Raw genomic sequence first — 16,201 nt, forward strand, 5'->3', positions numbered from 1 at the left:
TACAATTCAGCATTAATTGGTTCAGTGTTTTAGATATTGCCCTGAATTTCCAGATAAGAGTGCTCCTTTCCACAGACTATGTGTGGAAAATAAGGTAGATTCAGATAATTGGAGTGATTTCAGTGATTCCAAGGTTTCGATAATTGTATGAAGTTATCTTCAATTGTTCACATGGGCAATAGGTTGTATTTATGGACAACCTAATATATACATAGAATTGTAGAATCATATCTTAAAATAACACATCTGTCTTAAAATGTTAGGCTTTATGTTTAAGTTCTAGGATTCATTCATTAAGAACCTTGTTATTTGAGATTTTCATCCCAATATTATGGATGTTTGCTCAGGAGGAAATCCCATTAAGTTCAGGAAGACTCCAGTAACTACCTCACAGAACTAGTCAAGGAGGATACTGTTGTCAGTGGTATCAAAAATTATCAACAGATTGAAAAGCAGGAGCCAGAGATGCATTCTCCTTGCCCTGCTCTTGGTACAGGTCATCAGGGCAACACAGGCTGATTTAGTCACCAAATCAGGCCTGATTCCAGATAGAACTGGATCCAGATAGTTTGTATTCAAACACTGCTTCTCCCTATATGAACCGACTCAAACCATGCTAACATCATCTGAAGCCCTTCTCCGTGTGTTTCTTCCATGAGAGGTATGGAGCGTGGCAACATGAGGACAGGCCTTTTCTGCAGTGGCTCCCTGTTTTGTGGAATGCTGTTCCCAGGAGGCTCATCTGGTGCCTTCTTTACATACTTGTAGGTGCCAGATGAAAACGTTTCTCTGTAACCAGACCATTGGCTGATTAAACAATCTATGACCTTTTAAATGTTTTTGTGGAGGGGGGCGTTATGGGTTTGTTTTCTTTTTCTCGCTATGTATTTTGTGTTATCATTTTGTATTTTTTGCTGTAAACTGCCCTATGATCTATGAAGTGTGGTATACAAATTAAACAAAAACCAAAATGAACAAACAAAATATCCTGCAGCTCCTCTGCCACCACCTTGCCCAAGAAGCGAGTATTGGTGACCAGGTGGTACTTACTGTAAACCTCTTCAAGAGTGAATGTGCCACTGCTTTTTTAAGGCCAGCAAGCCCCACTTCATTGCACAGTGGCATGATCTCCACACCCTGGACTGACCTGATCAGCCCCCCACCCCCACCCCACCTGGCTTTCATCAGCCAGAATGGATAGCGTTCAAGAGAGCTTGTTCCATCATTTCAAGAGTAATGGCCACCTTCGCAGTTGACTTTGAAGAGCCAAAGGGCTCTAGTTCAGTGGGGTTTTTAAAAAAATGAAACACTGCATAGGTCTATGGCAGTTTTAAATTATTTAATGGTGGCCTAAACATGTTGAGTGTGTTTTGCTCCTGATGGTTCTTGAATCTGTACTATATAAAGAGACCATCTTATCTATTATGCTATTCCACTTTGTTATTATAGCACTGAATTTTGTTATTGACCCATGTCCTCATTGAACTTAGGGCCAAGACAGTTAATATTTAAATGTGTGAATGCATTTAACTTGCTGACTTCCCTCCCCCTCCCATAAGGTGCCATTAATGCCAATACCTGCTTCATTGGTACTGCAATGTTTGTGGAGAAGAATTAAATCTCTCCTCCCGATATTCTGCAGTTGTGATCTCCCTGTGTCTTTAAAAACTGTTTTTAAAAGTTTGTCATCATGAATTTAATGTTTTGTCTAGCTTGACTGTTGGCCGTTTTTTTAGTACATGTTTGCCCATATAATGCCACTGATTGTCTAGGAATGAAACTGGGCTGAATATATTTAATCTGGTTTTTTAGAATGATCAGTTCCCGCATGCGTTTTCCCCACTTAATGCAAACAGCTATCACAGATGAAACATTATAGATGGAGCTTCCGTATGACTGTACTTTCTAGGGAGGAAGTTCACACATTTATCTGCAAGTCAACTGACAAATCATCACAGGACTAGTTCATGTGCATTTTTAAAGTTTCTACCCCCTACATTCAGTTCTAGCAATCAAAATAAACCGTTAATCTGTCTATTTAGTGGGGCTTTATAAGGTAGCATAGTGCATTTCATGCATCCAAGCAACACATTAATGAAAGTACTGGGTAGCTGCTGTAAAGTGTTGAAATAGGTTTGGTCTGTGGAGTCAAAGATGTGTAGGAGATCCTAAAGTGGAACTATATTTGAGACTTGCCTGTCTCTACACTGCATGAAGGTAACCTCCCTCTGAACAAAATTACTGTAACCAATTCATAAACTGATTTGTGAATCCTCAGGGATCTGCTGATGATTACCTGTTTGATTACTTGGATTTACTAGGCTAGGATATAATAATCCAAACACCAGGAAAGTAATTTCAGATTCACTCCAGGGCCAGATCCACATTGCAGCCCTTTGCCTTTCTGAGGCAGCAGTGTGCCAGGATTAGTGCATTAGAAAGAGGGCGGATCTACATGACATTTGAAAGGTTGTCACCCCCACCCACCCTGGGGCCATGCAAGTGCCTGTGTGCATTTGGGTAGATGGCCATGCACAGACACTGCACCATTTGTCTTCAGTCATGAGCAGTACAGGATCTGCATCCTGCTCCAGCCCCAGTGGTCCCTGAAGTGGACTCCAACCAAGGTTCACAATGTGATCTCACAGAGTATAATTCCCAGAATGGAACTGAAATGTCCCAAGACCTTTCAGAGAGAGAGAGAGAGAGAGAGAGATGGGGGTTGGGTTAGAGGCAGAGGCAGAAGCAGCCAGCTATCAGAGGAATTCAGTGCCTGCTTCATAAGCACTGTTCCACATCATCGCTGATCTTCCTTCCACTTTCCACTGTGTATTACACTACCGGTTGACCCCACTCACTACTTCATCCTTCACTGTTTGTCTCCTCTCATGTTTACGCCTAATTCCCCCTTTCACATACTGACTCCAGCATGGCAACAAGTTCAGCCCACCCTCTGGATATGTTTAAGGAAGCACAATGACTAGCAGTGTTAATTAGTGAGAACTACCAGTATATTGGATTTATGAAGATGCACATTGTGAAGTAACTACACACACACACACACACACACACACACACACAATATCATAATATGGCTATTCAATTGATAGGAATAAACTGGAGAACAAAACTTCCCAGACATACACTGGAAAGTCAAAGATGGGGATGAAGGTGGGGAAGGAGAGTCAAACTGGTTGTGCAGGATCAAAGCTGTTATGATGAAGACAGTACTGCAGTTCTGGTTCACAAAATGTGGACTATGGTAGTAAAATTCAGTATCTCTAAAGCATGGAAAGTATTCTGAGAAATCCTGACATAAAATGTGTTTATACCACTAAGTAGGGGTGAGCATTGTGTGCATTACTAGGGCATAGCAAGCTGTAATACTGATAAGGAGAAAAAAACCATAATTTGGATTAGATATTGGTATTTAAAATTGAAGTTTAGCTGGGCAAGCTATATAGTCAGGAATGAAGTGGTTAAGCATGGATTGGGGAACATAACAGAAATTTGCATTTCATAAGATGCTTGGAGTAAATTAAATTACCTTGCCTAGTATTGCCTCAGGGTTGGGAGGAAGGGGTTAACTTTATTTTCCATTAGGATCATGAGTTCTTCTAACATTTCCTTTAATGGTTTGTAGCAGCCTACATCTAGCTCAAACCAGTACTGAAATAGCTTAGTAAAAAAGTAATAGAGATTTTTTCAAAGTACCTTGCAGCTTGACTCTAGAGTTCATGGGCCAACATAATTAATGACAAAGTCTAAAAGAAGATTAAAGCAATTAGAGTAAAATTCCTTTCAGACTCTATTGTTAATCCCCTTGTTTGGGGGAAATCCTAAATACCGTTATCAGCTATCATAACTTTCTTAGCACTTCCATGTAGGAAACTGCATGTAAATTGTGCACAAATAGTTGTGTGTGATCTCACGGGAGGGCAGTAGCCATGGGTTGTGGCTTCCTGATATGGATACACAGTGACACAGATGCATATTCAATTAACTACATGTGATCTCAATGTGGTCTTGCATGAATTTCTTGTATATCTAAAATTGGAAAAAGTTCCCAATCTTCTTACAATCCGTCCCCTCCCTTAGCAGTCCCGCTGGCACAGCCACTCTTCTATCTTTTCTATGAAACCTGCCACTGTTATGCACCAACATGGTATCTTAGCAGACTGGTGTCTTTTCTGTAGAAAAGCTTGGGTTGCTTTGTGGCTATTCTCATCTGAATACCAGTTTAAATGGGCATGTGATGAGTCAGTGTGGAAAAGTAATGTCATGTTTTGTTTTGCCCAGTAGCTTGGGAAGTACAAGGGACTAACTTAGAGTGTATTAAAGGTGCTCTCCAGCTTTGGTAGAGGTAGCTGATGTTCTCAGTTATATTCAGAATTCAAAATTAGCTGGGCCTTTTGCAACTGGATGGAGATGTCCAGGAGCCACCCTTGGCGCCTAGCATCTCCACCTGTCTGGGTGTAGTCAGCTGGTCTGCCGGGCACAGCAGTAGCAAAAGACACCTGTCTTTTGTTTGCGGCACTACACCTGGCAAACACCTGATTCGCCCAGCAGCACAGCAGCAAAAGATGTGGTAACAAAAGATGTTACTCTGCAGACCCCTGATCTGCCTGGCAGCATTTTTTATTTTTTGCTGCAGGGCTGCCTGGTCTGGTAGTGGGGCAGCCCCCTCCCCCCAAATGGTGTTTAGACATTTTGTTTTGGTGTCCACAACCTAGATCCCAGGAGCCACAAGGCTCCTAGCATTCCTATCCCAGTTTCTAACAATGGAATTGTAGTGCTACATGTGGTTTCCTTGTAAAACTTTTCAACAGTCCATAAGATGATTAGAAAAAGAGCAAAATGTAGAGGCATAGGTAAAAGCAGGGACATAGTTCCATTATTTGCTCCCAGTGCGGAGTAAAATTAGAAAAGGATTGTTGAACTTCTATTCTGGGTTTTGCAAAAGAAGATGCCAATTTGCCTGAAATAGCAGGGAAGGACGAAATGGGAGGAGCCGTAAGAAGGTTTACCTGTTCCATGGCATTTATTATTGCTGTGTGTCAAGGGGCTTGGCCAGTGGAAAACAGAGTTCTGATTTCTACAGGCTGACACAGGATGAGGGAAGGCAAAACAGTAGAGGAGAAGACTATGCTTCCTTCGAAGCTTTATCCCTGCTTTCCTTCTGCTGTGCGTTAAGTGTGGACTTTAACAGTCCTTTCTCCTTTTGTGTGCACAAGTCTCTCAGCATATTTGTCTGAGTCTCCTAATGGATCTTTCCAAGAGAGATTTTTGCCCAGTGTTTGTCATCATAAATTCACGTTGTTGTTGTTCTCACACAGACTGTGGTAAAGAGGTAAGAATTTCAGTTATACTAGCTTGCATTCATTTAAGTCATATGATGGGAAATAGGGGGTCATGGTGCTTCTGTAGAGAATTCTATATAGATGTTCTATAACTACTTTCATATGTTGGGTGCTATGCAGTAGCAGTCCTGACTCCAAAATATTAAGTATCTGGACTTTAGTATGGATATAATGGTTTTAGTGCAAATTAATTGGAGAAAGGACAGTTGAGACTCAGGTTTTGTGTGGATCTGGTTAGGAATTATGTTCTCCATGTGCATGGAAAATAATGTTGGCACAGTTACTTAGATAATGCCTGGAAATCTAGATCCAGTACTAGGGCTTTCTAGGGCTTTCTGACTGGGATGAACAAACACATCGGCAAACTGTGCAGAAGAGGGGACAAAGGAATACATCAAGTATCTTAGGTCATATACTAGATATGGGTTCTTGAATAAGTCTTCTCATACACCAAGTGAAGGACACATGGGGCCCAACCACCACTGTGCACAAAATGCAGGTTTGTCTCTGTAAGAATGAAAGGTAATCAAAAGTTTCAGTTAATGTAATTTAATGGTGGTGTGGTGGTGCCTGCCTTGTGCGGTTGGAAGGAATAGGAATGTTTCAACTGACCAATGTAAGTTGATTACACTTGACAAAGATATGGCGTATTCAGCACTCTTATTTTGATAAGTGCTGTGTTAACCTATGCCACTTTAATACAGATACTATATTCTGGTGCTTGGTTGAGCAGTTAAGAATTTATTTTTGGCTCTGAAGTTGCCTTTCAGCATATCGTTCACTTGCCATTTTGAACTGCTGTGAAAGAAAGCTTAGTGCAAATATATTAACCCAGTTTTTCAACACAAGTAGTGTGAAAGAGAGCTATACTCACTTGATTCTAAAATGCTTTAAAATAGTTAAACAGAAAAATGTATATAAGTGACAGAGTAGGCTATACTATAAATTGGCATGTAATAGCAAGCAGGAACTTCTGCAAAAACAGTGCAAAGGCAGAAAATACTTAATCTAGGGGATTGCCTTGAGAGGAGGAAATGTCGTAATTATCCAGTGTACCACTTAATGTACTTGGAAACTAGTTGATGAAAGAGGAAGGTCTGATTCACTTCCGACTTCCTTCATCCTGTTCCATGAATGCTCACTCTGGTGACTTTGGTTTCAATGTCTTGCTTCTTAGCCACTACACTATATTAGCTCAAAGATATGCAGAGTTTTTCTGATTATCTTTTGTTATGATTGATATCTTTAATATATGCAAAGCTGGTATGACTTTGAGAATGGAATAAAGTATTTGCATTATTTAATACGAAATAATTGTATATCAATGACAGTGTATAGTGCCAAATAGTAAACTTCTTAAACTGAAACATTAAGTTCAAAAGAGATATTAACCTAAAACAACAACAACAACAACAACTTGAAACTTCTGTTGAAGTTGAAACTTTCAATGGAAGTATTAAGTGTTCCAAACGATTTTCAAGTAAACTGGCCTTTATTGTTATTAGTGAGTATACTTCTGTTTACTGTATGCTAATACAATACTGCACATAGGTTCACAAAGATTATCAGCCCACAAGTTGTTACTAATCCTATGGTGGTCATTTAAGGTAGGTATAAAATAATAATAAACAAGCAACTTTATATCTGTCAATCCCAATCACATGCCATTGTTCTTGAGCTCTCATCATCCCTCACCATTGCCCTTGCTGACTGGGGCTAATGGGATTTGTAGTGGAAAACATCTGGAAGGCAGCTAGTTGGGGAAGGCTGATTTAAACCTTACCTGTCTAGTCATCTAGATACAACTCTGTAAGCACAGAATAAATAAGACCAAGTAGTTTGGAAGAATGTGCTAATATCTAACTGTGTGTCTCTTGCCTATAATAAGTCATCAGAGTTTGCACTACTAAGTTAACATTATCTAAATCATGCCCTGCTAGTAACTGGAAGGCATACTTCGTATTATATGCAGGTACGATGTGTAGTAGATATTTGTGTTGACCAAATGTGATGTGTACTAGCTTATACGTAACTAACACTGCTTCTCAATGTTAGCTTGACCCTCAAATGGCTTTGTGTACATGGCTGGAAGCTCTGAACAGTACAACATGTTCTTTACTTGCGCTCCCTCCCTCCCCCCCTCTGCTTTGTTTTTTAAATTGTTTCGGGGGACTTCTGAATTTGTATTGTAATCACTTCATGTGATCAGATCACAAGAAGGTTATTTGAATTCAAGACTTTTCCCTTGAATAGTTCTGCATGAAAATACACAGATCATAACTCCATGCAATTAAGTGTTCTAACTGATAAGGGTTGCCTCTCAGATTACTAACAGGGTTTTTTTTTTTTTACCTTTTTGAGCTGTAGATGAAAGTGTGTTATAAAAGTCTGTTATAACTTAGGACAGCGGCCTTTAATTAGGAATGCCTTGTTAGTCAGTTAACGTACATGTGTGCCATCTAAAAACAAGGGAAGTATCATTTTTATTCAAAATCATTTTGTATTTGGATTTTTGCAGATATAAATTACTTGATAGTTTTCCTTCAGTAGGTGAGCAACTGGAGAACAGGGTTTTGTTTTGTTTTTGCAATGCAATAAGAGCAGGGGCTTTTCACCGAAATTCATACTTCTAAAAGAACAGGGACAATTCATCAGAGCCAACAGCCTTTGTTGATAAGGCACTAAAAGTGAGCTGGTAGGAGTAAATTTAATAGGGCAAAATGGTGACTAAAAGCCCCTTGGAATGCCAGTTAGACAGTAGCTTGTATTGTATCGCAGTCCATGATATCAACAGTTTTTTAACTTTTACATGGCCCCCAGATTCCAAGTTGGTTACTACTACTCAGATAATTTTACTGCTCAAAGTGCCAATGTGGATTGAGGTTTCAATCACCTGTGAATAAATGTTTATTTAGGAAGAGTTCTGAGACTCTTAGGTTATGTACAAAGGAACATGAAGCACAGGTCAAAGGGAGCATGCCATATAAATTAGGACCACCTTATGTGTGTTCAGTTCGGGTTTAATAAATATTAATCTTGTAAAACGCACACAGTCCTATCCTGTTCTGTCACATCTGTTTATCTGTGTCATCCCCCACTACCACCTCAAAATCTTTGCTCTGTCACTTAATGGTAAATATAGGTTATGCCAGGTAGGAGGAAAATCTGTTAATATTAATTTTGTGCTAGTTTATGTAAAGAAAGATAGGCCATGGTGAAGGTGAGACTGACCACTGGGTTTGGCATAAGAGTAGTATGATCAGAAATCAGATCTTGGCCTGTTTGGATAAACCATACTAAAGCTAACCACAGTTCCCTATTTGGAGGAAAAGACAAACTGCAGCTGGTATAAAATGGAAATGGATGTGTCAGAGGAGGAGAGAGAGGAGGAGGAAGAGCAGGCTTGTACATACTAAACCATGATTTAGTATGTACTGACATGAAAAGAATGAGAAAAGAAAGGATAGTGATTGATATAATAAATGTGTATTTGAGAGAAAACAAAGTGAATCTCATTTTGCCAATTGGGACCAAGATAGATTCTGGGTAAGTTGGAAACCAATGGTTACTTTGGAGAAAGAAATTATCTTAGCATACCTTAATTAATTGTTGCAGACTTCTAGGAGAGAGGGGGGGGCAATATATTTGTATATATATGCTTGTTGGAATCTTTCCAGAATTCCTCTTTAAAAATGGATCACCAGTTTTTATTATTGCAGTAGCATTTAAAATATATACGGTAGTTGCAAAAATACAAGTAAAATAAGAACAGTTGTTTTTTCATAATTAAGTTTGGAAGTTCATTTGATTAAAAGCTGATGTTTTCCACACTCGGATATAACTAATGCTTTGATCATTGAATTGGAGAGAAATTATGAATCAAATCACTGTGGCATATCCTGTGAAGAATAAAACTGTCCATATGCAGGGCCGGCTCTAGGTAGACCCCCGGTGGCGCGGCGCGCCAGGGCGCTGGGCCGGTAGGCAGGGTGCCGCACGGAAACCATGCTGCGCCCTGCGAGGGCGGGGGCGCCGGAGCGATCTCCGCCCCTCAGCACCAGGGCGTGCGACCTGCTCGAGACTGCCCTGTCCATATGACACAAGCATTGTGCCTCTAAAAGATTGAATGTCACCAGCTATGCTAAATTTCATTAGAGATTTAAATAGACATTTTTGTTAGCATATTTTCTCACATATTCTTCTATATTTCAGGGAATCAAACCAGCAAGCTTTGATAAAGTAGCAATTCCTGAAGTAAAGGAAATAATTGAGGGATGCATTCGTCAAAACAAAGATGAAAGGTAAGTATTCATTCCATTTGGACAAGGCAGTAGCTTTGAAGCACTTCAGATATTCCATAGTGTACAATAACAGTGGTGTGTACTCCTTGAACAGCCAGATAAAAATAATAAAGAAAGAGAAATAAAAAGGACTTTCGATTCCCTTTCTGTCAGCTCCATATAAAAATATTATTCGAAGTATTCATTCTACAATAACATCCAGCTGTTCTTTCTTCTGCTAAGTGATACTTTCTCAGTCTTCAGCCCCAAATGTCTCAAATTCATTAATTTTCCTTTCCACACAAAACATCAAAAAGGGGTTCTCCAATTATTATTATTGATAAATGTCACCAATATTTTTTTTCTAGCCCAATGTAACAAGTTTTCCTCCAGTAACTTCAACAACCTTTCTTCCATATTGAAAAATAATAAACGCTTCATCTTTGTTCACACAAAAGTCTCTACACTATGGTCATGTGTTAAAATAATATTCATTATTTATTTATTTATATTTATTTATTTATTTATTGTATATTCGTTAATTCACACCCATTTCCATTATCTTCCGATCCTATTTTCTGTTGGCCGTGATTTTGCTTCCTAATTTTATTTTGTAAGTTCTTTCCATTTCTCACCAATATACAAATTAAAAATGAAGCTATGAGGAAACTGACAGAATATGAAAAGAGAGTAATAAGAGATAGTATAATGACTAAGGGATTGATTTCCCTTTTATACAAAACCCTTATTAAGATTTTGCCCTCAAAAACATCTAAAAAACTGATGGGAATTAATTTGGGATATAACCATTGAAGAGGATAAATGGAACAATTTATGGACAAAAGGACCATATAAATCACTGTCAGCAACAAAGGATTGATTGCTAAAAATTGTGCATGGATTGTATTTAGTATTCAGCATCAGTCATCCTTATTGTTTTGAAAAAGTAAGTCCCTTTAGAAATGGCATGGATATATAGAGTTTGTCTTAGAACAAGATTTAAATATTCAGTGGTATATGGGCAGCCCAATTGGAAAATGGAGAAATCGTTTGTGTATTGTGCTATGTGATAACGTTCTCCTGTCTTTTCCATTCCCCTTTTATTATTTCCTTTCCATTATGATCAGGTATGCTATCAAGGACCTTCTGAATCATGCATTCTTCCAGGAAGAAACTGGTGTGCGGGTAGAGCTAGCAGAAGAAGATGATGGGGAGAAAATTGCTATCAAGCTCTGGTTACGAATTGAAGATATTAAAAAACTTAAGGGCAAATATAAGGATAATGAAGCAATAGAATTTTCTTTCGACTTGGAAAGAGATGTCCCAGAAGATGTAGCACAGGAAATGGTATGTCATATAGATATGACAGATATTCCCACTTCTGCACCTATTTTAGCAGGTTCCGGAGACATGGGATTGAACCCTGTAGCTGATTTTTTTTTCATTCATGATTTTGCTCACCCCAGTGCAGCCCAATTAAACTTAATACACTGGGAATAAATTGTGACTTCTTGTTGTTGTGATGTCTTTCTGAGACAAGCCATACTTCCATAGCTGTCTGAAAAACAGTAGCTGGGGAAAGCAGTCACACAATGTAAGGGGCTGAACTCTGCCACCCTTCTAATTTGAGCATACCTACAGAGGTAGCTTTGACTTTCATTTCCCCCTGCTCCCACAATAGTTCCCTTGCATGTACATATTTTCAATAATGGATGAATCCCATATTTTTCTTAATTAAAGAATAATCAATGCACTTAAGAGTTGTTCTGCTCTTCAGATGTTGCTGAACATAAAACTTAGCTAGTATGGCCAGTAAACAGAAACCCTAGCTAGTATGGCCAGTGATCAGGGATGATGGTAGTTGTAGTCCAGCAGCATCTGGGGGCACATCATTGCCTACCCCTGCTCTAGATTATGTAGGTGCAGTGGACATTTGTTGAAACTTGCCTTTATGATTTCCCAAAAGAATTAATTTGAGGGATTAACTACTACCATCCTGCTGTCAGTTGCTCACTTTCCATTATAATTTTGAGCTGGATACTTACATTTTTATCCTCCAAGGCATAAAACACCACCAGGAACAGTTTTTGCAACAAGCTTCTCTCCAGTAAATTAGAAGGGTGCAAATGTTGCTAGGTCTCATTCCCTAGCCCAATTCCAAACTAATGGTTGAGTACTTCTGAACAGAAGGTTGATGCAGCTGCTTTGACCTTGCAGCTGGGGTAGAAGACACTGTACTGTATCTGTCTTTTCCCTTCAAGGTGATTGCACTGACTGCCATATAAATGGGAAGGCAGATGCACTTAGTATTATGTGCACACTTAGATTATGTGCTATCCATTGCTTCGTGAAGATATTATTTGGTTTATGATAGGACCGCATGATCTTTTTGCCTTGATCCCCCCCCCATAGTGCTCTTTCAGAAGACTTGCATGATCTTGCAATAGTTTAACTGCTGCAACATGTATTAGCTGGAAGTGCTGCAGCACTGGAAAGCTAACTGTCTTGGTGCATTTGATGTATAATTATAGAAACTTTTATTTTACTTTATCATTGTTTATCTGATGTCATGTGCCATCCACTTTTCAGGTTGAGTCTGGGTATGTCTGTGAAGGGGATCACAAGACAATGGCCAAAGCTATAAAGGATAGAGTGTCCTTGATCAAGCGAAAGAGGGAGCAACGTCAGTTGGTGAGAGAAGAACAGGAAAAAAGAAAGCAAGAAGAAGTCAATCAGAAACAGCAGACAGAGCAGCAGTTACAAGCGAGCACTACCCAGCAAGGAACTAAACATGCTGCACCTACCACTGGTGTCACTGCCATCCCTGCTGCTTCAGCTTCGGTTTCTACACAAGTGGAGCCTGAGGAGCCAGAAGCCGATCAACATCAACAGCTGCAGTATCATCAACCTAGCATTTCTGTATTGTGTAAGTACATGCATCTTCTGACCTGTATTTTTGGACAGTTAAGTCAATACTTAAAGCACGGTGTGACTGAAACATGTCAGTATACAATAAACTAGTCACCATCCTCTTGGGTCATCCACAGGCATTTATGATTTAGATAAACATAAGTGGTCAAGATAGATGGCTCCGCTGCTCTCTTGGTAGACCTCATCATATCAGCTGCTCCCTGAACATCTGAACAAGCAAGACCACCTTTAAGAAACATACTTTCACTGAGGCTGGTGCAGACAGTTCCCCAACCCAAGCTGCCCTTGCAACAGGTGCAACCCCCCCCCTTTCCCTGGGAGAAGTTTGCTCAGAATGGGAAGTGAAGTCACACACACACACACACACACACACACACACACACACACACACACAGCATTCATCACTTTGCCAGCAGACTAAATGATGCACCTTGGACTGACTTCATGTACCGTGTTTCTCATATTATAAGACACATCTTATATTTATTTTTTCCTCAAAAAACACACACTATGGCTTATTTTCAGGGGGTGTCTTATTTTTTTCCTTCTCCTCCTGCCGCGGCCGGCATTGCTGCTGCGCCTATCACTATGTCTTATTTTCGGGGTATGGCTTATATTCCTTGAATGCTTAAAAATCCTGCTATGGCTTATTTTATAGGTATGTCTTAAAATATGAGAAACAGGGTAGATATGTGACTGGGTGGCCCACTAACAGTATTTACTCCAAACACTGCAGCTTGAGAGTCCTTGTAGATCTGTGTATTGTGAATCAGCAGGATGCAGCCATCACATCAGCAGTATACAAAGAGTTTAAACCCGGGTACAGAATGAGGATCCTGATGTAGCTCCAGATTTTGAGCAGACTTTAATTCCAGCTCCCATAGGTGGCTGATGTTGATATTGACCGGAAGGTACTGTTCTTGGAAGAATTGTATAATGGAGGCAAGGGTTCTGATGACTTGGCCATGGTTTTGCTGCAATCTGATTTCCACTTTCGATGGCTTTGAAGACCGCTCTCCTGATTAAAAAAAGCCAGAATGAGAGTGGCTGCTATCTGGAGCTTTATCTACAAGCAGGGAACCTTGACTTAGCCATGCAAGCACCCTACTGCACCCTAACCTGCCTATCAGGTTTATGTTCCATGTCCTGTCTTCCCTCTTTCTTCTCCTTCAGAACAGAAACAGTCATAAAGGAGGAGGGGAAAGTACCGGAAATCCAAGTGTTGTGGGACCAACATGGGTAGTGGTGGTGTTTCAGGCCACAGTGGTGCCCTCATGGTGGTGGTGTGCTTGGTGGGGTGGGATAGGGTAAGGTGGCAGTGAAGTCAGAAGAGCTCTGGGTTGTGATGCTGGGATGCATGCACACCTGTGGGACTGCTGCAACCAACTTAGAGATCCTCTAACCTTGCTGGACCATTGTAGCAAGTTCACACTGCTCTCATCAGAACAAAACACCACTGCCACACCACCCTTCCATCATGTGCTATGTTCAGGCATAGTTGAAGTTCCAAGCATGAGACTATGTGATGCCTGTTGGAAAGCTAGGGGAAGAAGTACCATTCAACATAAGACAAAGGGCCAGACAAAGGGACTTGGGATCAATAAAGAAACATTGTTGTTTAGTTGTTTAGTCGTGTCCGACTCTTCGTGACCCCATGGACCATAGCACGCCAGGCAACATGGTACAGGAACATGGTACAGCTTGAAAAGGATTTTGTTAAGGCCACCAGGGAAACACTGAAGATCCCTACAAGAATCACAAATAAAAGTTGATTGCAGAGGCATATGAGACTCTACCAAACTTTGCTCACATCAACATGCTGTTCTCATGCTGAATTCAAGAGGTACATGGAGAGCCATGCCACTGTCCTAGAGAGGCAAGTGACTTGGTAGAAATGCATAACAGACACACTAAATGAACAACTGGCAGCTCTGCAGCCACCTATCCATTATTCTCACTGCCAGGATACATCCTACTGTACGTTCGCAGAATCACACACAACCCTGATTGAACACAAATCTTATTTGAGGCAATAGATCAGCCAAGGAAGATCCAAGAGCTACTGTAGATGTATATGGACCAGCTAGCTGTTCATTGCTCATTGTACAATGATTCCTTGCACATTGCACTTTTGCTGTCAAAAGGACACTTGAGGTCAGGAGAATCACTGCCTTGTGAGACCAGCTGAACTTTGAAATGATAATGGCTATGAAGAAATGGGCCTTTCTGAAAACAGAGGCAGTCTAGCATTTGGCACATGTTGTGGAAGAATGGGATGATCGTTTGGGATGTCTCATGAGATTAAGAGGTAGTGTAGGAGGAAATGTGTCCAGAAAAATTCATGTTGACCCTGTACAAATTGGTTCTTAATGAGAGCTCATTGCATGTCAGCAGATCATAACATCTATGGGCTGTAAAATCTTCAGAGACACAATGTGTTCTTTTGATTCCTCTCCTATCCATATTCTGGTCCCTAAAAGCCAAATGTTTCAACAGTATTGTATTCTAGACTGTGGATGGGTTCCAAGGGCATGCTCATAGATATGTACATTGGCATGTTCATCCAATGTCACAACATCGCCATAACATTTTATGTTGTGAAGCATTGAACCTGGACTTCTTGGTAATCTCTTCACTTTTAACAAGAACAGATTTGTTGCCATTTCGGGAGCAAAATGCAATCAGCATTATCTCTGTACTGTGGAAATAAAAGGTGTTATGGACAGGAGTTAGGGGTTCGGCTTTCTTGTACCTGTCCCTGCTGCCTTCCTGATGCACAACTTCATTACTGCCATTGTCCTTGCTAACATACTCAATCCAAGCACAGTTTCTGTGATTTTGTGTTGTAGGATTTGGGGGAAGTAGGGGGGCATGTATGAGTGCTGCTGTCTCTACCTTAATTTTGTATAAATTTAAATGAATTCACAAGCAGTTCTGGAACTTTGACTCAGCATGAGTTCATGAGCAATCTAAACCCCACTCTTTTATGGTCTTTACAGCTGATGGCAACATTGATAGTGGGCAAGGATCATCTGTCTTTACCGAATCATGTGTGAGCAGCCAACAGACAGCTTCTTATGGTTCCCAGCACGAACAGTCTATCCCAACAGTTCAACCCCCAGGATATGCAGCTCCCATTGGCCAGCCACAATCACAACAACCTGGAGGATATCAGACGTCTGGAGTGGTAAGGCCAAAGCCAAAGTAGTGGAGGGAATACTTTAATTAAACTTGCTCGTAATTCCTTGATTTGTGTAGGCTTTTTAAAAAACCTGCAGTCTGAGGTTTGAATGGAAGTTCAGATATATTTTGTGTGGGTAAAACAACATACACAACAATGTAAAATTCCTTTCTCTGATAGTTCTTCAGGTGAGAGAGAGGGTATCTCATAGAAAGATATAAAGGCAGCAGAGCTAGGGGTGGAAGCAACAATAAAATTCCCTTTCACGTGCTGATTTTGCCTATAGAGGTATATACAATTCTATTTAGCCTGCAATGCATAGTGTGTCAGGAAGTTTATAATTGAAAAGTTATGATGAACTTTATGAAACAGCTGAGTGTGTTAAGGGAACATATTGTGCAAGATTTTAATTACAGCTACAGAAGGTAAGGATTCCTAACCATTATAGA

The 16,201-nt window shown here is 40.2% G+C and overlaps 1 protein-coding gene across 24 annotated transcripts in view; it reads left to right on the forward strand.

Annotated features, from left to right (window-relative positions):
- The window catches only part of WNK1 (WNK lysine deficient protein kinase 1), a 117,708-nt gene that overhangs the window by 55,793 nt on the left and 45,714 nt on the right, over nucleotides 1-16,201 (forward strand). For all 24 annotated transcript variants that reach the window (XM_088652339.1, XM_088652340.1, XM_088652344.1 and 21 more), the window contains exons 5-8: nucleotides 9,573-9,661; nucleotides 10,768-10,987; nucleotides 12,230-12,566; nucleotides 15,571-15,758. In XM_088652339.1, coding sequence (XP_088508465.1) covers nucleotides 9,573-9,661; nucleotides 10,768-10,987; nucleotides 12,230-12,566; nucleotides 15,571-15,758 — 834 coding nt within the window. The remainder of the gene's footprint in view (nucleotides 1-9,572; nucleotides 9,662-10,767; nucleotides 10,988-12,229; nucleotides 12,567-15,570; nucleotides 15,759-16,201) is intronic.

This window comes from Zootoca vivipara, chromosome 9, assembly GCF_965207765.1.
Source record: "Zootoca vivipara chromosome 9, rZooViv2.hap1.1, whole genome shotgun sequence".
NCBI lineage: Eukaryota > Metazoa > Chordata > Lepidosauria > Squamata > Lacertidae > Zootoca > Zootoca vivipara.